The 21,643-nt window shown below is 43.9% G+C and overlaps 1 protein-coding gene across 12 annotated transcripts in view; it reads right to left on the bottom strand.

Moving 5' to 3' along the window:
• The window catches only part of tnk2b (tyrosine kinase, non-receptor, 2b), a 48,489-nt gene that overhangs the window by 17,490 nt on the left and 9,356 nt on the right, over positions 1–21,643 (bottom strand). For 3 of the 12 annotated variants that reach the window (XM_085929236.1, XM_085929235.1, XM_085929244.1), the window contains 18 exons: positions 18,958–21,124; positions 18,473–18,851; positions 12,751–12,928; positions 12,603–12,673; positions 12,162–12,434; positions 11,939–12,091; positions 11,375–11,538; positions 10,639–10,758; positions 10,382–10,508; positions 6,953–7,099; positions 6,418–6,512; positions 6,131–6,325; positions 5,851–5,942; positions 5,198–5,320; positions 4,587–4,984; positions 2,850–3,959; positions 2,358–2,453; positions 1,203–1,333 (listed from right to left, as the gene is read on the bottom strand). In XM_085929236.1, coding sequence (XP_085785362.1) covers positions 1,203–1,333; positions 2,358–2,453; positions 2,850–3,959; positions 4,587–4,984; positions 5,198–5,320; positions 5,851–5,942; positions 6,131–6,325; positions 6,418–6,512; positions 6,953–7,099; positions 10,382–10,508; positions 10,639–10,758; positions 11,375–11,538; positions 11,939–12,091; positions 12,162–12,434; positions 12,603–12,673; positions 12,751–12,928; positions 18,473–18,652 — 3,653 coding nt within the window. In that variant the 5' untranslated portion in view covers positions 18,653–18,851; positions 18,958–21,124. Of the gene's footprint in view, positions 1,077–1,202; positions 1,334–2,357; positions 2,454–2,849; positions 3,960–4,586; positions 4,985–5,197; positions 5,321–5,850; positions 5,943–6,130; positions 6,326–6,417; positions 6,513–6,952; positions 7,100–10,381; positions 10,509–10,638; positions 10,759–11,374; positions 11,539–11,938; positions 12,092–12,161; positions 12,435–12,602; positions 12,674–12,750; positions 12,929–18,472; positions 18,852–18,957; positions 21,125–21,643 lie in introns of those variants that run through there. The other 9 variants (XM_085929239.1, XM_085929243.1, XM_085929246.1 and 6 more) reach the window with 9 other exon arrangements.

Here is a 21,643-nt window from a genome sequence, read left to right as displayed (position 1 = left end):
AAATCATTAAATCCATCGATCACATTCCTCGTTCTTTATGTCAACAACACCGCGCGTGCGCTGCAGAGATCTAGTATATAACTATATTGTAGCGTTAACAAAGTACCAGGAAAGACGTGGGTTTGGTAAACGGCTCTTTATTTGACAATACAAGAGTTCAACGAGCCAACAACTACTGAACTTCCAGCCACGGAGGTGGAAGAGGGCTCCATAGAATAAGAGCGAGTGTGCGTAAAAGCCATGTCCGAGCCCCATCCACCGTCCCCGGACAGCCACCCGGCCGAGCGCCGGCCCCCGACTTTCATCCACAGAGGTGAAAGAGAGCTCCCGTCGAGAAGGACCGGGCGTGCGTAAAAGCCACAATAGTTTTTCAAATCTTCTGTGTCACTCCAAATCATTAAATCCTTCAAACTCTTCGTCCTCTGTGTCACTTACAAACAAAGCCGCTAATGATGCCGGTAGTACGTGGGGCCCTTCGTCATCCCGTGATCGAATCCTTTGCCCTTTATGCCGCGCGGCACGGGTGACGTCACTTGCAATTCAAATGACAGTAATCCCTTGCTACATCGCGGCTCGTTTATCGCGGTTTCACTACATCGCGGATCTTTGAATTTTGAAAATTTGTAAAAAAAAAAAAAAATCACATATAAGTCGCTCCTGAGTATAAGTTGCCCCCCCACCCAAACTATGACAAAAAAATGCAACTTATAGTCCGGAAATTACGGTAAATAAAACAGAATACAATTATTTGCAAATCCTTTTTAACTTCTATTTAAAATGCTACAAGATACTCTATGTTCAAATTGTTGAACGTTGAAACACAAAGTATGACCGAGACCCTGCCTGGACAAAATAAAATAAAAAAATATATATCATTTATCATTGTAGTCTGTTTTTGTTTACATTTTACAAAATGCCCCGACTTCATTTGAACTGAGGTTTGTGTTTCAGTTAACTGTTTTTTTTTTTTTTTATACTAAAGTCACAGTTTGAAGGGTCAGAAGATGGCCCAGAGATGTTTTATTGAGGAGGAAGTTCCAATCAGAGCTCTGAAGCCTGAGATGTTTCCTTACAACCTGGAAACATGAGGAAGCTTTGAATTAGATTGGTGGGGGGGGTATATATTTGTATTTGTAAATAAATGGAGAAGATACTGTTTATACATAGTTAGCTAAAGTTCCTATGAGCAAAGTGAGTTGTACCTCTGTTGTGTTGTGGATTCATAGTTATCCAACATCTGGGTGCCGGCAACCTCCAGGTTCCAGTCACATATCTCTAGCAACTTCAAACACTCAGGCCTGCTCCTCAGTCCCAAACAAAACAACTGCTCCACCTACGAGCAAACAAACCAGCCATTGAAAATCTGAGCAGAATTTTTTAATAGTAGCACAGGACAATGGAAGCCTGCAAGCACATTTTCAAATTGCTTCGTCCAAATACACAACCATTGTTTAGATTGAAACCAAAACATCTTGATGGCCATTTTCTTTGTCTTCAAAACTTTTTGATGGTTGTTATCAAATGTTTAATTGCTCCCTTGCCAGGCACACATGGCTTTTATTTACAGAAAGTACGCTGCACAGCGGTCGCAGACACAACAAGAGAGGAGGGAGCTGATGAAATAGTGCATTTACAATCTGTTCATCAGTCCCAATGGTCTAATTTTCCCAGAAGGCTCAACAAAGCCCCGTAATGGCCGAAGCGGAATCCACGTTAAAAAAAATGGCCAACTTCAGCTTTCAATGACGACCTGATTGCAGTTACCAGTTACTGTACATAAAAATGTTATTACTGGAAATGCCAAAGGTTGACCTGGAATGCACCAAAGGGGTAGCTGCGAAGCACTTGACCAGCGAGGGCTGCAATTCCCTTACCGCACCAAAAATATGATCTCCATTGCCAATATTTTAATGGATTGTCATCGTTGGACAATACACTTGTGGATGAGGCTGTTAAGTTTTGCTTTTTATGTGGGAACTTTGACTCCGTAGTTCCGAGCAATAATTTATGTCTGAAATGTAATTGAAATTTCCTTAGCTTTTTATGTGGGAACTTTGACTCCATAGTTTTGGGCAATAATTTTTGTCTGAGATGTTAATATTTCCCTTGGTTTTCTGTAACAGTCAATCATGTGAGGTGATGGAGGGAAAAATATTAAATAGACTGAATGATGGCAGCCCTCAGTTTGAAGAAAAAGAAGCATGAATCATTCACTGTCAAGGCCATATCAGCGGGATCCACCCCTCACATTATCAGCCAAAATGATGATTGGTAATGTTGGCTGATGAATGTAGAAGGTGGTAATGATTGGAAAAGAGCAATTTTCTGTATTGCATATTAATAATACATGTTCTTACCTTCAGGTAGTGCACAGCTTTCTCAATGTTCCCATTGTGGTTCTGGAGGGCAGTTTGACACTCTTCGATCGTCACACCGTGAACTGCCTCTTGCACCTGCAATCAAGAATGAGAATATACAATGAATCAATTACAACAATAATCTGATGGCAATACCTGAAGTGTAATTGTAATTATTGTTACGCCAAGAACCAGTACCATATTGTGAGATTTAGTGAGTAAAGAATGACAATACCATAATTCCACATAGCGGCAGCAAAAACACACACAAATTACCTGTAGTGTTTAAAAATATGATTTTTTTTTTTTTAATCAATTCTGTACGATAATGCATTGAACATTAACAACATGTCAACGATGACAGTCGCAACACGGTATCATAGTGTATGATTTACTTTTCCAAAGATAACAATCAGACAGTTATTCAATACAAATACGTTTGTGACTGACTTTGACACTTCAAAAAGTCAAGCAAATAAAAGTTAGCATTACCACTTTGACTCGGTCAGCTGAATTTTCCAATCCGTCTGTCCTGGGACAGTAAGTGATGCCCGCTGGTGTTGTCAAAGCCTCAGCACAAATACCAGAGAGGCTAACTGATGTCTTCATTCCTGTCCGTGCTCCAAGATTGTTGGTGAAATTAGTCTTCAGCTCACCCAGCGGGGCAATCCCCTGTCCCTGAGCCTGCAAAGTGCTGAGCAGCATCGGTCGCACCGTAGCGGTGTTAGCTTGCTGTACGCGTCTGTCCTCGGCGGTGCTGCCGGTCAAGCTCTCGGCCTCCTTGAAGAAGCGGTCATATTTGTCAAGGTAGGGCGGCCTCTCCGGCAGAAGGTAATAGTGAGTGTTACTAACTTTACGTCCGTCACGGACTATGGGGAGGATGCAGGGGCCCTTGTTTACAAAGTCCTTCCCCTGTGCCTGAATCACTTTGGGTGCAGCGTATTTGGGATCCGAAGCAAAGCTGTGCGTAGTTGGCATGAATTTACCTGGAGAGGTGGAGAGGTAGGAGGTGTGTGGGGGGGGGCAGGGGGTGAGGGCAACTGGCATGCTGGTGGGGCTGACAGAGTAAACTCTCTGCTGTGGTGAGCCCACCTCCTGGCCTCTGGGGCTGGGAGTCCTGGAGCCAGGCTGCGACAAAGGTTCTCTGGGAGGAATTTGCGGTGGCCGATCCTGCTCCGAGCTTGAAATGTCATCGGTGAGGTCGGCCGGGGTCGGGGACAGAGAGAGGTCCCGGGACCAACGAGCAGAGGAGTAGTCGCCCTTTTTAATTGGCCGAGGGGGAATAGGGACACGAGGAGGGATCTGGGGTTTATTCTCAACGTGTGCCTGCAGGCTTGAGGCTGAACTCGGGACGTTGAGCCTCCTCATGCACTCTTGTTGGAGTTCCTGGAATATTTCTGCAGACTGGGAGAATGAGGTAGTTGGGCCCTGGCTGTGCTTGCTGGGGATAAAGAGGTTATCCTCCAGGCATGGTTTGTTCGTAACTCTGGAGACACGGGCCACGCCCCCTGCTTCCTGTCCACAGGGAAGCTCCTCCTCTGGGAAGCGAACATTCTTCTGCTCCTCACTGTGCTGCTGTTCCATGCCGTTGATGGAACTCACCTAAGATAAAAACGAAATGTAATGAAAACTGCATAAATATAGTTACTATTATTATTCCACTAGTAAAAATCCAAATGTGATGTGCATAACTTTTTTATTTTATTCTTTAACAAGAAGCCCAATGGCAACATTTTCAACAGCTGTTTGCCTCGTAAATCGATGATGTCTACTTCTATGCTTTTCTGTGACTTCCGGTCTCTCTGTGGCTCTACAATTATGACACTGACACTTTAAGATCACTTCTCTCTGACAACATCCTGCAATGAAAGTCTTGTTGAAGAGTAGTAATAAGTCACCTTGGTCACAAAAATGTCAGCAACATGATGAATTTCTAGTTTTCATTTCTATTTGAAACAGCAAATTTTATTTACATATCAAAAACGGTTTTTTTTTTTTTTTGTTTTTTTTTTGCCATTCAGCTCCTTTGCAGAGGACCGGAAGTTGTGCAAAAATGTACAGAAATTTTCCAAAAATTGTTAAAAACATTAAAGAGGGGCAAAAATAAGCCTTTGATGGGTAAAAAGGTGTCTTAATTTTGTATTACAACTGAATTTAAAGAGGCCTTTGTCATTATTTACATCCGACATGCAATTGGGCGATGGATTGTAGTAACAGGTCCTACCGCACCTCCATATCATCTTCATCTTGGGCGACGTCGTCATACTCCGGGGGCGGGGGTAAAGGCCGTGCATCCCAGTCTACTACCGGCGTGGGGTGAAGTGGGCGGGGCAACGACTTGGAGGAACTCTGAGGAGGTGTTCTGTCCAAGAGGTTCTCAGCTCTCAAAAACAGCTTTGCGACACTTGGGATTTCAACCACAGGTGTCGGGGAGGGTGCGGGCGAGGGAAAGTCTTCCCCAAAGTCAATGAGGGACACTTCTCTCCCAGTCTTGTCAGTGCCCCATTTGGAAGACGAGACCCGGGTCGTCGGGCGAAGTTTGACAGAACCGATTTTCCCAAGTGACAGTCTCTTCAATTCTGCAGATGTCAAGTCCTCATCCTGATACACTGCATCGTAACAAGGCTCTGAGGAGGAACGTGCAAAATAATTCATTACTTTTGTGGGATTGAAAGATGAGTTCACACCAAAACAAAAGAATGCGTGGCACATAGTTGGGGCACCTGATAGCGAGGTTCGGTGAGGGGAAGGAGACAATGACGTTATAAAATTGGAAATAAAAGTAATGGGAGAGTCACTGCGCAAAAAGAAAACAAGAGAAAAAATACATGAGGTGTTACCTTTGAAGCGTGGAGCTAGAAGGGAACAGAGAGGGCAGGAGCAATGGGTGAAGAGCTGCTGAGAGAAAGCAGACTTACTCTTGATTACCATGCTTGGTTGAGGGGGGTGAGGAGGAGGCTTCTCTGGAAACAAAATACAGCCACCGCAGTGCAAGGATTAAAGGGGGGGGGGGGGGGGGGGAAGGACAGCAAGTACGTCAGAAAAGATGCCATTTGAGTTAAAGTCAGGAAGTAAAAGGATTTTTCAGAAATTCAAACACAAAATAAGGATAGTTACAAATCAAATTAAATGTAATAACTTTTTGGACGTCTGGAGAGGAACATCAATTTAAGAATATGATGGTAGTAACAGACCAAAATATAAAGAAAATTAAAGAATAAACGTTGCAGTTTTCTTTTGGATCCCATTCACACGCGACAATTTAATATCTCCAATTAATCTACCATGCATGTTTTTGAAACGTGTCAGATTAAAGCCAGAGGTAAAGCCACACATGACTCAACTGCTGAAATAAAATATTATTCGTATTAAAATTAATGCTATATAGAAATACTACTGTTAAAGGAGCAACAAAGTAAAAAAAAAAAACATTGGTAAAGAGACCGAAATGATCATCAGAAAATAAGTGATGGTCACGTTATCATTGACTCACTTTTGGCCCGGCTGGGTAGCTGAGTGGGCCGAGCTGCACTTAAGTCCAAACCGAGAACATCGGGAGGATCCATCGGATTCCCAAGATACAAACTGGGAGGGAGGAGGGGGCATAATTAGTTGAGCTAGGCACAAGAAATGAAATACTGCCATCTACTGGTAAAAACCTCACAGTGGGTCTTTTGTGGTCAATTTCCTGCTAATAAAAAGTGCCCCGAATAAAAAGTATCTAGACCTAATTCGAGTGACTTGTTGGCCATAAAACAATAAGAAGTCTTTACTCATCGATCTTGTCAGGGAAGCCCCAGCAGCGATGAGGGTTGGCATCCCCGTGGCCGGTGTGGATGAAGCTGTTCTTGAGTGGTTGGCTGATGTCATGGGCTGACAAACCTGCCACAGAAGTCACCACATGGCGGGGAAACTCTCCCACTTTGAGGGTGCGTTGGTTTTGACCTCGCCACCAATAGTTCTCAGCTCTGAAATATTTAACAAAGAAATGATCAGGGAACTGAAAGTGAAAATAAGATTTTTTTTGTATTCAACAAAACAAAACAAAAAAGGCTCTCACCTCCCCTCAATGATTGTGATGACATCATCGGTCTGAATCAGGAGCTTATCTTGCTCATCAAAGTCGTGCAGGGCACACATGACCGTAGGCATGGTCTGAAACACATGCGTGCACTTCAGACACAAATGCAAACAAGCACCATGGCATATTGAGGCGTCATCTAATGAGAGCATCAAAATGTTCAAAATAATTGCCACTAAAGTGAGGTTTTATTTGTGTGGGTTTATCTTTTCATTATATTGTATATTTATAATTTTCAGAAAGTGCTAATGTCATTTATTGCTTTATTTGTGTGTATTTAACTTGGTGACTAAATAGAAATTCATATTTTATTTTATTTCCTGCAAAAATGTTGCTGGCACAGGTGAATGTTCTTTCTGCAAACGCTTTAATGTCCGCTAGGTGTCGTTAAAGGTAAATTTCAGTAAAGAGACTCTTCAAGCTTGACATTCACGTTACTTTTCTCTGGTATTGTTGAGCGTATCAACCCCCCGAGAATGCTAAAGCAGTCGCTTCCGAAAAGTTGCCAATTTACCTCAAATAGGAACTCCCGTAGGTTTACAAAAGTAGGTCTGTCATCTGATTTATGTGCCCAGCACTGCAACATGACATTGTAAATATCCTGCGGACAGTCCTCTGGCTTAGGAAGGCGTTCATTTTCTTTATCAATTTTATGCAGAATCTGGAAGAGAAAAAAAACTTCATTAAATACCGTATTTTCCAAACTATAAGGCGCCTTATATATGGACCAAGTTCCAGCCCGCGTCTAAATTTAAACTGGCCCGAAGCATTGTGTCATAAAATTAATCAAAAGTGGCCCGCTGAAGACTATGAATCATGAATCAAAAAGACTATGGATCATTATTTTGTGATTATAAAGTAATTTGTTGCTTCTGAAGTTGAAATAAAAAAGATAAAATGGAGAATGATTTGATTTGGATTCAAAATCTGACATGCTGCAACCTGGCCTGTTTACTGCAGTCACAAACACCAATATCACCCTTCTTATTCATACAACAATAACAATAAAACAAACTTAATACATCTAATAAAAAATTCATTCAACTTTCATAAAATTGTTAATTTGTTATTATTTTAATCTTTAACTTTTAAAGTTTACTGATCCATCTGACTGTTTTGTTTTGTACTTATTAAAGTACCGTAATTTTCGGACTATAAATCGCGTTTTTTTTCATAGTTTGGGTGGGGGGGCGACTTATACTCAGGAGCGACTTATGTGGGTTTTTTTTCTCCAAAATATTTACTTGATCATTAACACATTACTTACTAGTACAGTTGATCACCTCACATATTATTTTTAATACACTGAAAAAAACGAATAAAGCAATTCACACTTTAAAGCACAATATTCAAGTTCATGAAACAAATAAACAAAACAAAACAAAAACAACTGAAAAAGAAATATAGTTATTTTCAAACTAAACGAGGGTGATTTAAATTTCACCATTGGCCGTGACGCAACAACTGGGAGGGGAAAGCGCTGTTTTATTTTAGTTTTTAAAAAGCACAGGTCTGGTGAAGAGAATTTAGTGTGGTGATGTAAAAAAAAAAAAACAAACAAAAAAAAAAAAACAGTAGGGGCAGCAATGCAATTTAGGATGCAAGCTCTGCTTGTGATGGACAGCATGCGAGCACACATCACGCCAGACATGCAAATCACGAGTCCGACGGCGTGCGTACGCGGCATTGTTTACACGATCGATGATCGATGTATTTTATGATTTGGAGTGACAGATGGTTTGGTAATATTGTTGCTATATGATAGTTATTTGAAATATACTTTATATATCGTTATATGGGTCTGTGGAATAATTAGATATGCAAATCACGAGTCGGACGGCGCGCGTACGCGGCATTGTTTACACGATCGATGATCGATGTATTTTATGATTTGGAGTGACACAGATGGTTTGATAAACGTGTTATTTATGTAATAATCATTTGAATAACACTTAATGTTACGTTAGGCCCGTTCTCAGCCACTCGTTTGTGTATGTCACGTTAGCATACCGTATCGTTTAGCCTGTTGTTGCTGGTTCGTGTCTGTTTTTGGTGTTGGATTTTGACAAATACATTTGCCGCAAAAGTGCGACTTATACTCCGGAGCGACTTATATATGTTTTTTTTTCACGTTATTGTGCATTTTATGGGTGGTGCGATTTATACTCCGGAGCGACTAATAGTCCGAAAATTACGGTAAGCTTTACATGTTTATTTTGTGTGTTGTGTGATATTAACATTAATGATATATCGTTATTGTTTTCACTAGTTCAAGTTATTATATTGTGATTGCATTAATGGTGCGTCTTATAGTCCGGTGCGCATTATATATGGACACAGTTTTAAAATGGGCCATTTATTGAAGGTGCGCCTTATAGTCCGGTGCGCGGTATACATAAATAAATACATAAATACGGTATACAAATACCGCAAATACTATTTGCAGCATTTAGGACTTTATATCGTTATATGGGTCTGTGGAATAATTAGAAATGCAACTTACAACGGGTCCGACGTCAGCATATGCGGCGCATACGCGGCATTGTTTACATAAAGCAAGATCGATGGATTTAATGAATTGAAGTGACACAGATGCTTTGACAAACGTGTTATTTATGTAATACTTACTTGAATAGCTGAATGTTACCTTAGGCCCGTTCTCAGCCACTTCCTGGTTCACCTCAAACTTCCTTAAACTAAACAGCGACAAAACTGAGGTAATCCTTATAGGTTCCAAAGCTTCTCTCAATAAACAACCCTGTTTTACTCTCACCATTGACACCTCCTCGGTTTCCCCTTCCCCTCAGACAAAGAGTCTGGGTGTCGTCCTTGATTGCAACCTATCATTCAGCACCCAAATAAACAACACTATCCGTTCCGCTTATTTTCACCTCCGTAACATTAATCGCCTCCGCTCATCACTCACCCCATCCAGCGCTGCTATCTTAGTCCACTCACTTGTCACCTCTCGCTTAGATTACTGCAACTCCATCCTTTTTGGTCTCCCTCAAAAACTCCTCCATAAATTGCAACTGGTCCAGAACGCTACTGCTCGCATTGTCACTAAAACCACTGTCTACCATCATATCACTCCCGTTCTACACCAACTTCACTGGCTCCCCATAAAACAGCGCATTGATTATAAAATTCTCCTTCACACATTCAAGGCCATCCATAACCTTGCTCCTCCATACCTGTCAGACCTCCTTCATGTACACAGTCCTACCCGGTCTCTCAGGTCTGCCTCCAGTATCACCCTCACTGTCCCCTCATTTCATCTGTCAACTATGGGGGCCAGAGCCTTCAGTTGCTCTGCCCCTCGCCTCTGGAATTCCCTCCCCCCGGACATCAGAAACATTGACTCTATCAAACTTTTTAAATCTCACCTCAAAACCCACCTGTTTAGGCAGGCATTTGTCTAAGTTTATTGCTCTGCTCAAGAGGTCTCTTTTCTTTTAGACTTCTTTTCTTTTAATTGTGTCGATTTTATGTGTGTTCGGCGACCTTGAGTGCCGTGAAAGGCGCCATACAAATAAAATGTATTATTATTATTATTATTATTATGGGTGGTGCGACTTATACTCCGGAGCGACTAATAGTCCGAAAATTACGGTAAGCTTTACATGTTTATTTTGTGTGTTGTGTGATATTAACATTAATGATATATCGTTATTGTTTTCACTATTTCAAGTTATTATATTGTGATTGCATTAATGGTGCGTCTTATAGTCCGGTGCGCATTATATATGGACACAGTTTTAAAATGGGCCATTTATTGGAAGTGCGCCTTATGGTCCGGAAAATACGGTATACAAATACCGCAAATACTATTTGCAGTTTTAGGACTTTTTTTTCTTCTTTTATATTAGAAAAAAAGATTATTTATTCCCTAAATACATTGACTGCTTAACTGAAATGTTCCTAAATGCACGTATCTAACTACCTGGCTCCCATTGAGGCCTAACCAAGGCTCCTGGCCTTGTGTGAACATTTCCCATAGAGTCACACCAAACATCCACGTGTCAGTAGCATGAGAAAAGGTTCTGGTCTTCAGACTCTCAGGGGCGCACCTGTGGTACAGAAAATATATATTTTTAAATTATAATATAATATAATAAAAATAAGATAATATTAGAGTCTAATAAATCGGATCCTTTGCAATTTGAAAGCTCATGAGCTCCGATTATTGCTTTCACTCACCATGCAAAGGGAACCTTGCGGTGTTCCTGCATGATATAATGCTCATGATTGTTGGGTAGTGCCCTCATCAGGCCAAAATCGCCAATCTTCACTCTGAGAGCTGATGCCAGCAAGATGTTCCTGAACAGACGAGTCACACATTAACCCCAGAGCTTTGCATCTTGAATGACAACAACTAAAGTTCTACAGCACTGAGAACATTTCTCTACTCATTGGTATGCAATTATACCAATTATGCATTCTGAGAGTTGTATGCTGCATTAAGTAACAATATTTCAGTAGCTACTGTAGTGTTTTTTTTTTCCTTTATTGTAATTTAGAATGTATTGTCCATCGACAAGAAATGAAAAGTTTAACCATGGCATGCCTGTCTGCGATGAGATATACAATTAACTCTGACATAATACTAAAGTATGCAAAAACAAAAACTAACTTTGAAAATTAGTGGTGCCTATCGAGGTTTTTCAATTGACTCAATCTGGCCAAGAGCACCCAATATACCAGCCAGCAAGTAACTCATTTAGCCTGTGGGCCAAGTCGCCGTGTAATAGTCTACAAATGTCTGGGTGGAGAAGTGAGAAGCAAAGTCTATATCCATAAAATAACATCAGATGCCATAAAAACAATTTGGAATGGAAAATACGAGCAATTAAGTCCAGAGTAGATGAATATCACCCAAAAAAGATTTAAGTTGCACAGCCCGCCCTGCCTGTTAGAATCAAAAAGTTGACTGTACCTGGCTGCCAGATCCCTGTGTATAAAACGCCTCTGCTCCAGATAGGCCATGCCGCAGGCCACCTGCGCCGCATACTGACACAGAGTGTGGATCAACACGGGGCCTTGCGGATGGACGCAGCGCAAGCGATCCAGCAGAGAACCGAGCGGCGCCAGCTCAGTCACCTGGCACATGGAGACAGAAGAAGAGAAACTCAGTTGAAAAATGAAAGAACTAAAGCACATTAGGCTATTAGAGAAGCGGGAGCTTATGTTGACAAAGTGGCATGACAAAAACAGGAAGGCTATAAGTAATGAGATAGCTCGTAAACTATTTGGCAGTGGAAGGTAGCCCCGTGTTGAAAAGGCAGAAATGCCAGCGGCTATTTCCGCCCCCCCGGTTACACTTGCTCTCCTCCCTTCCTGTTTCTCCATCCTCTCATCACTCTCACACAAAGGCCTTAAGATGCCAGAGCAGATTAGAAGGAACTGTAAGATCACGAGGAGTGAGTCCGACATAAGTATACGTGTCGATGTATGTTTGCATGGTCCTGCCTCTGCGAGTGTGATTCTGGGTGTGCACTACCATCTTCATTGGGTGTGTGAGCACCACACCGTAGAGGCGAATGAGGTTCTGGTGATCCAGCGAGTGCATGGCGTTGACCTCGCAGATGAAATCCTCCAGAGCGTCGGGCTGGCTGAGCACATGCGCCTTTAAGCACTTCACAGCTACATTCATCTGCAAAGGAGGACAGCAACATAGTTTCCCCCTACACAAACATTTTGGCGCAGGGACAAAGGCTCCTCACCAGCTTTCCTGCAGGAGTCAGCCACTCTCCTCTCTTCACAACGCCAAAAGATCCATCCCCTAGCTTTTCCAGGAGAGTCAGGTCCTTCTTTGAGATGAGGCAGGTCAGAGTCTGTTGCTGCTGGCCATCAAGAGGAACATCTCCAGCGGCATATGTGGCCAGGGCCCCCTCCACTAAGCCCAGCGGAGGTGTGGAAGACAGCTTACGGAAAGAAGAGGTGGGCTGGCCCTGCTGGGGAAAGTCTCCGCCATCTGGACGCTTACCACTGAACACCTAGTGAGGCATTCAGAAAAACAACACACTCAATCCAAAATCTGCTCAAGATAACACTGGCATTGAAAGTGTGTGTGTGTGTGTGTGTGTGTGTGTGTGTGTGTGTGTGTGTGTGTGTGTGTGTGTGTGTGTGTGTGTGTGTGTGTGTGTGTGTGTGTGTGTGTCCACCTTGCTCATCCAGGACTTGCGCTTGCACATTGCTTTCCGCCTCTTCACAGCCTCCCACAGTCTTCTCTGCCCTTTTAAATCAAGAGAAAAATATGTCACACCCATGAAGACTCAAATCACAATTGAGAGAATATCTGCAGTTTCTCACCAGGTCGACCCATGCCAATCTTCTCCAGGTCTTCATTCTTGACGTAGTCGAAATGGGAGAGCCGTGTGACATTAAGGTCGTCCCTGATTCGCAGGAAGTATTGGTGCAGCTGGACTTCTATCAGCAGCTCCAGCAGCCAGTCTGTGCCTTCCTCACACTGCATATTGTTGCCCAGTTTCTGAATGAGGAAAGTATGCATGCAAATCTGCAGAGTTATAGCTGCAGATACTATCCATAATCTACATAATATATGAACCCAAAAAGCATTCCGCATTAGTTATAGGCCTTCACGTCAGTCAACACGTATGTGTTGCTTCACCACACAGGGAAGAAGATGCAACTTCATTTCCTGCCTGGCCTCTTTGCACAGCCGTGTCAAAACTAAGGGCTTGGACGAAAATAACCGTCTACTACTAGCTGGAATATTGTGATGCAACAAGGGCTGCAATTTGCGCTTATTTTAATAATCTGTTGATTAATGGGTAAATTGGATTTAAACACATTTGAATCATTTCCATTCTTTTATTCAAAACAAGACATGATTGCAAATTGTCAGTGCAGAAAATGCACAGACATTAATTAATTATGACTCAGTTCCTGGTTGGTCCCTCACATGTCGTTAAATTGAGAACAAAATGTTGATCACTGCACAACAGCCCAAAGCACACAAATAAATTAACTATTGTGCAGTTTTCATCTTCAGTGACACTTCAAAGAACCCAAATCAAGCAAATGTACAACCAGTGAATCCTTGGAGGCCGTTTGTCCCCAGATTAAATATAGATCTAGAAAAGCACACTTTAATGACTTCCTAAGGATGTAGACTTCCAGAAGTAGCACACAAGACAGAATAGCAGTTCTCCTTCCTCATGATGGTGGAGAAATGTACACATTGACACAAACACAGAAATACAAAAGTCATGACCCGTATCAGATAGATTATGCAAAAACAAGTCTCCAAGAGGACAGGCTGGTCCAGCTGCATCAATCTTTCCGACTACACGAGCCAAACAAACTTACTCGATATACATGAAAGTGTGCCAGGAACGGCAATGACTTTTTCAGCTTGTCAAAGCGTCGCATTCTAAATTTCTTAGTCCGTAGAAGTTGTGGAGCCAAAAAAATTGTGCTTTGTGGTATTGGCGTGTCCTCCAAAGCATTAGAAGAACTGCTCCCATTCCGAGCTTCCCGGCGTGTGAAAGAATGCGTGGACCGACTCACCGGATCCAGATTGAGGGCTTTGAGGCACAGGGTCTCTCAAAACTGTGTCTAAATCCACAACATTCCATGGCAGGCCAAACCCTCTAAAAGTACGTTCCACTCACTCATAGAGGCAGGAGAGACGCTTCAGTGTGCAAAATAAAACGTAGACTGAGCCAATCAACCAAAATTTGTAGAAGTTCACAAATGAATCCCTCTTCCCTGTGCCCTCCCTTTAGGTCTGAGAAAGTTTCTCTCCTCTCTGGCTCGTTCGCAGTCTGACTCTGCATGCTACTGTCTGTTTGCTTTTTCATTCCGTCATCCAGCGTGGGGCTAAAAATAGGCATTTCTTCTCCCTCGGTCAATCACCCTCCAGTAAGCTAGACAGACTGGAGGTATGCAGCCAGGCTTAGAGTCACAGTTTCATTAATTTTTTATTTTTTTTAAAATTATTATTATTTTATTTTTTTTGTGCAACGTATCTCAGGCAAAATAACTCCCTCTTGAGCGCACTCTTCTGTGATGAAACACCTCCTCTTTGGCCCCTCTCATATGCCACCTCTTCCAAACTTTTCTCAGAGCTTGTCACCCAGTTCTTCCGCCCACCCTCTTTCTCTGGAATCAGCCGGCCAGTGCCGTGCAGAGAAGCACACACGGTGCAGAAGACAGAGGCGTCATGGTATTCTGCCCCAAAAGGGTCGCATTCAACTGTAGGATGGAAAGCTTGCTTCCTGTGATGCAATCACCATCCCACCGCTCGCCCCCTCTCCAAACATGCACACACAGTAACCCCACTCCCTTCATTGCACTTTGTGAAAATAAAACATGGCGCAGATTTGAATGTATTCAAACATACACTGGATTTTTTTCATGTTTTTATGAACAGAACCGAGTTCAATATGTTGGACATTCCACGTGTCCACTTTTTTAACTCGCTCCCCCAAGCGTGTAACGTCATGGCATTTGCCTGTTTATTTGGTGCCGCCCTTTATTTCCGGCTTCTAATCCTCGAAAAATGTTATTTCTCTCTCCAATTTGGCTGACTAAAAACAAACCCTTAGCAGCTACTTCCTAACTGACATAAAGTTAGACCACTACATCATCAGAAAGCATACTAAACTCTCATAAAGAGAGGTTAGATTTAATTAATTAATTAACAATAAACTACAGACAGACAGACAGAGACACACACACAGACAGACAGACAGACAGACACAGACAGACAGACAGACACACAGACTGAGCTTGAAAAAAAAAAAGCATTTCCACTACCATTCCTTTGCTGTCAAGTTGCGCTCAATATGAAGTGCACTTTTTTTTCTTTCCTCACAATGGCTTTCGCAATTTTTGGTGATAAGTGAAACGCCCCTTGGTCCCCTTTCATATTTTAGGGGTGCTGGGGTGGACCTCTCCTGGACCACCTACGCTGCGTCGCTGGCGAAGAAAGCTCAGTGCCACCTATACTTTCTGCGGAAACTCAGGCGAGCAAGTGCTCCTCCTGCCGTCATGACCACATTCTACCGTGGCACCATTGAGAGCGTCCTCTCCAGTTGTATCGCTATGTGGGGTGGTTGCCACACTGAATACAACATGAAGGCCTTGCAGCGCATAGTGAACACTGCTAGTAAGATCATTGGGGCTTCGGTCCCCTCCCTGAAGGATATTTGCACCTCCCGTCTCACCCGCAAGGCGACCGCGATTGTGTGATGTGAGTCACCCCGCTCACTCTTTGTTTGATCTCTGCCCTCTGAGAAGAGGTACAGATGCCACTACACTTTTTTTGGTTCTTTTATCACAAACAATTTTAATTTTAGGTTATATTACCTGACATGTTTCGGCATGTACTTCCGCCTTCATCAGACTCTGGACTCTGATGAAGGCGGAAGTGATTGACAAGGGAAACAAAATGAACTTAGTACAACTAACAGGTACAGATGCCTGCGCTCCCGCACCAGCAGACTCACCAACAGCTTCATACTCCAAGGATCCTGAATTCTCTCCCCCCTCCAACCTCGCTATATTTGCGCTATATTCTGGCTGTCTGCTGTATGCACGCTTGCTCCATTTTGCTCCTCTTATTTGTCTATTTATTTATTTATTTATTTATTGTTTATTTATTGGGTTATTTGCTTATTCCTTATTCATTGCTCTTGTCTATTTGTTTTTACTCTTTGTGCTATTTACTGTATGTGTTGTGTAATGTGTCGAGTCACCGTGGGACGGTGGGAAACGTAATTTCGATCTCTTTGTGTCTTAACGTGAAAAAATCTACAATACAGCAGACTTTGACTTGACACACAGACACACCAACACACACACACCCCGACAGACAGACACACACCCCGACAGACAGACACACACCCCGACAGACACCCAGACAGACAGACAGACAGACAGACAGACAGACACCCAGACAGACAGACAGACAGACAGACAGACAGATAGACACCCCGACACTCAGACAGACAGAGACCCCGACACCCAGACAGAGACCCAGACAGAGACCCAGACAGACAGACAGACAGACAGACACCCCGACAGACAGACAGACAGACACCCCGACAGAGACAGACAGACAGACACCCCGACAGACAGACAGACACCCCGACAGACAGACAGACAGACAGACAGAGAGACACCCCGACAGACAGACAGACACCTCGACAGACAGACAGACAGACACCTCGACAGACAGACAGACAGACAGACACCCCGACAGACAGACAGACAGACACCCCGACAGACAGACAGACAGACACACCCCACAGACAGACAGACACACCCCACAGACAGACAAACACCCCGACAGACAGACACCCCGACAGACAGACAGACACCCCGACAGACAGACAGACACCCCGACAGACAGACAAACATACAGACAGACACCCGACAGACAGACAGACACCCCGACAGACAGACAGACACCCCGACAGACAGACAGACACCCCGACAGACAGACAGACACCCCAACAGACAGACAGACAGACAGACAGACAGACAGACCGACACCCCGACAGACAGACAGACAGACAGACACCCCGACAGACAGACACCCCGACAGACAGACAGACAGACCGACACCCCGACAGACAGACACCCCGACAGACCGACAGACCGACAGACAGACAGACAGCCCGACAGACAGACAGCCCGACAGACAGACAGCCCGACAGACAGACAGCCCGACAGACAGACAGACAGAGCCCGACAGCCCGACAGACAGAGCCCGACAGCCCGACAGACAGACAGACAGACACAGACAGACCGAACGACACCCAGACAGACAGACAGCCCGACACCCAGACAACCCGACACCCAGACAGACAGACAGACACCCCGACAGACAGACAGACACCCCGACACCCAGACAGACAGACAGACACCCCGACAGACAGACAGACAGACAGACAGACATACAGACAGACACCCCGACAAACAGACAGACAGACAGACAGACAGACAGACAGACAGACCGGCACCCCGACAGACCGACACCCCGACAGACACCCCGACAGACAGACACTCCAACAGATCGACAGACACCCTGACAGACCGACAGACAGACACCTCGACAGACAGACACCCCGACAGACCGACAGACACCCCGACAGACAGACACCCCGACAGACAGACACCCCGACAGACAGACACCCCGACAGACCGACAGACAGAGACCCCGACAGACCGACAGACAGACACCTCGACAGACCGACAGACAGACACCCCGACAGACCGACACCTCGACATACAGACACCCCGACAGACACCCCGACCGACAGACAGACAGACAGACACACACACAAATATTCTAAGCTATTGGGATGTAAGTCTTTAGCAAACAGTGCCTTCTTGATTCCCGGCATAAAGTGAGAACCACATGTGGCTGCTCATTTAGATCATTGAAACATGTTAATTTCACAGAATGTGGCAGGAAAACAACAAAATAGAAAAAAAAACTAACATTAAGTTGGTTCATCAGGATGCAACGCAAAGACAGTAGTACCAAAAAGATTTCTCAGATTTGATGATACGCGTATATAAATTGCCATGACAACACCGCAATCCACCCATTTGGCAGTGACAAAGCAACATGGAGTGTTGTGTTGTGTGGCTCATGGCTGTGATTTACATCCACAGCTTGAATATCAGTGCAAGGAATGGATCACAATGGTGCCAGCTGCCTCATCCCTAAGTCGATAGGACCAGTGAGGATTACTTTAATGGTCAGCGTGTCAATCTGCTGCTGCAAACTAGTGCCACCAGGGTGCATCTAATCTAACGCCAAAACTGCCAAAAAAATGCCAAAACTTGAATGACAAAGAAATGTGTGTCTTAATCCTTGTTAGCTGCAGGTTTAGCTCAGAGCTAAAATTCAGTTGTTTTTTTTAACCCAACTAAGTCTTCCATCGACTTGCCCTCTGCTCTTTCATCTTTACATGATCAAGTGTCATGGATAAGGCCAATAAAATACAACTTTATTTATACGGCGCCTTTTTATAACAGCTGCATAATGATGTACCTCATCATCATCGCTCGTGCAGTGGCAGTCAGTTTCTGAAGTCTCCTCCAGCTGCTTGTATTCTGCTGTCTCCCCCATGGCAGCACCTCCACATCGGATTGATATTTGCTTCCATGTCCAGCCAGGCCAGCTCAAGTCAAGTAGTCTGTCAGTCACTAACGTCTTCCTTCTGCTTGTCATCCACTGACCAACATGGACTGCTTTTGCATAGCTTGGAGTTTGTTTATATGCTGCGCTGCGATAGTCCCACCTTCATTGTGGTCCTTGTTTTTGGTTGAGTCAGCTTAGACAAAGAGTTCACGGTTCAGTGGTAACAGCTGCGCTCGCTGCCCAGGTGCTGGTCTTTGCAATCGCTGATTTGATGGAGCATTCTGGTGAGCTTGGGAAAACATTTACAAATGCAAAATTTTGCCACAAATTTGGGCTTTTGCCAAACTACAGAATATTTGAAGATTAATAGAAGATATGCTCCTAGCACAATTTACCGTCGCTGATACAAACTTCCTGGATGGTTCAAAGCTGATCACATTCATCTGGTGGTCATTGTTTGCCAGCACATAGAAATCGTTCACTTGGGTCGGTCCTCTTGGCTGGGTTGGAGAGCTGAAGTCGGGAGACCATGTGTGGCACTGAAAGTTGGAGATTCTAAAGGCTCCATTTCCATTGTTCCGCTAAACACATCTTTGACACCGTCCGTCTTGCTTGTCCTTTGAAATGTTTTAGTGCTGACGTATGGTCTTCTTTCATATCCAGCGATGCTCCACTCTCCATTTTTATCTCTGTGGTCCTGTCATGAGTAATAAGTGATTTTCTACTTGCCTGATGTATGACGGTCCAGAAAGACACAAATTCAGTCTGGGGCTATTTAATGCCGCTTTGACTTAAACCGTCTTCTTGATTCCTCGGCTGATGGCTAATCCCATGTTGTTGTTGTCGTCGTCCTCTCTTCCCTCCTCTGAATCCCTAACCCTAACCCTTTAACCTGATTTCCACAGCCCCCATTGATTTGGTGGGTGGCAGCTTCCTCCATTAGCAGGACAAATTCCACCCACCAAAGTCAGCATCGATCCATTTTATGGTCATCCTGATAGAGGGGGCCAATGGCGGCAAGGCAAGTCACGCTTGAGGGAGAAGTAGGCGGGACAAGAGTAACAGGATAGGGAGCCCAGAGTTAATCTTCCATCAGAGGGATAAAAAATAAAAAACCCTGCTATGCTGCTTTGTGTGTGCGTGTGTCAAAAACACCTTTCCCACAACCGGGAAGGTATCAAAGACCATCTGTGAATGGAGATCTGGACATATAGATGATAATAGATTTTTTTTTTTTAAGTGTAATGGGTGCGCGCGCATGCGTGCGTGTGTGTGCATTCAAGTTTGTGTTTTTGGATGCTGTGTTTGTCTTTCCCAAGTTATACGAGTTGAATTGAAATGACAGCACGACCCGCATGAGACTTATTTGAAAGTACATTGGCTATTTATTATTTCCCCTCCATCAAGTGAGACCGAATTCCCGTTGAATTTAGACTTGAAAAACTGTCATTGTGAAATCTGGAAAAACTCTTGCAGCAAAAATCCCGGGGCCATCACCAACAAACCCAACAGCTTTATTTGTCAGGCAACTTGAGCAGAGTCTGTTAAAACATCTAAACGCCTTCTCTTTCCATTTGATGGAGCATCGGAAATGTTATCGGCGCAGCTGCTATGTTGTGAAAAAAGACCATGCGCAGCTTTTGAAGCAAAGGTAACAAGCAAATGGAAAATGGACCGTTGAATGATTGAAGTTCAGCACCCTAATGACTACATTTACAAAGAAGAGCACAGTACGAGTTGCTGGCAGAGATTTCCACTTCAGTTCCATGAGCCTGCGTATGCTACATGCAACACAATTTTCTGGGCTCACGCTGTCTTTCTAGGAAAGGTTGAGCGTGGGAGGTGTTGGCTTTCCCATGTCCTTTCAGGCTCAACAGGTGGGATTCAAGAGGCGATCTGAAGCCTGCTAGCTAGCCGGAGAGCCCCAAAGCCTCGGCTATGTGTGATTATGCCAAGGCCGCAGGTGATGAGCTTTGCAAGTCATCAGGAGATGAAGCTCTCTGTTTTCACTGCAATGTGGGTGCCTGCATGTTCATCCATGTCATGCAGAGGGTTTAAATAAAAATAAATAATAATAATAATAATAAACAACTCACAATAAGAAAAATTATTCCCAGTAGAAAACAATAATAATAACAATAATAATAATAATTAACAACTAACTTACATAATTAAAAAAAATTCTTCCCAGTTCAAAAGCTTTCTTGTTGTGTGTCAAACATTATTTAGTGGGTGTGTTGTGTGTATGCAGTGATATGGTGTCATTCACGTCACTACAATATTGCATCATCACTCTACTGTCCGTGTGTGGGTGTACACGTTCATGTGGTCAATATGCAATCTGCACTTCCGGGTCCCACTTCCATGAAGTGAGGGATTGAGCATAGCACTGCAATATAGCATCATAACTCTACTGTGCGTGTACACGTTCATGTGGTCAATATGCAATCTGCACTTCCGGGTCCCACTCCCATGAAGTGAATGACTGAGCATAGTAGAAGATGAGAAAGACGGCAACACATTGTGGCCTTGAGATTGCACTTTTCAATGAACATACTGGGGCTGTGAAAAAAGCAGAGCGACAATGGAAAGTAGTTGATGGGTTTTTATATAAAATAAAAAACAAAGTTGCACACATATAGTTCAGGAAGAAATGAGTACAGCAGTGGATGGTATGGCGTGCCAGCCAGATCTATGTTCGGGGTTAAAATTACACTCCTGCTTCTCACACGCCCTACACGCCCTACACACACGCACGCGCGCGCACACGCACACACGCACGCGCGCGCACACACGCACGCGCGCGCACACACGCACGCGCGCGCACACACACACACACACACACACACACACACACACACACACACACACACACACACACACACACACACACACACACACACACACACACACACACACACACACACACACACACACACACACACACACACACACACACACACACACACACACACACACACACACACACACACACACACACACACACACACACACACACACACACACACACACACACACACACACACACACACACACACACACACACACACACACACACAC

The sequence above is a fragment of the Syngnathus leptorhynchus genome, chromosome 14 (assembly GCF_054491065.1).
Source record: "Syngnathus leptorhynchus isolate UIUO chromosome 14, UIUO_Slep, whole genome shotgun sequence".
NCBI lineage: Eukaryota > Metazoa > Chordata > Actinopteri > Syngnathiformes > Syngnathidae > Syngnathus > Syngnathus leptorhynchus.
Note: the sequence above shows the minus strand (reverse complement) of the source record. Positions and strands in the feature narration are given on the sequence as shown.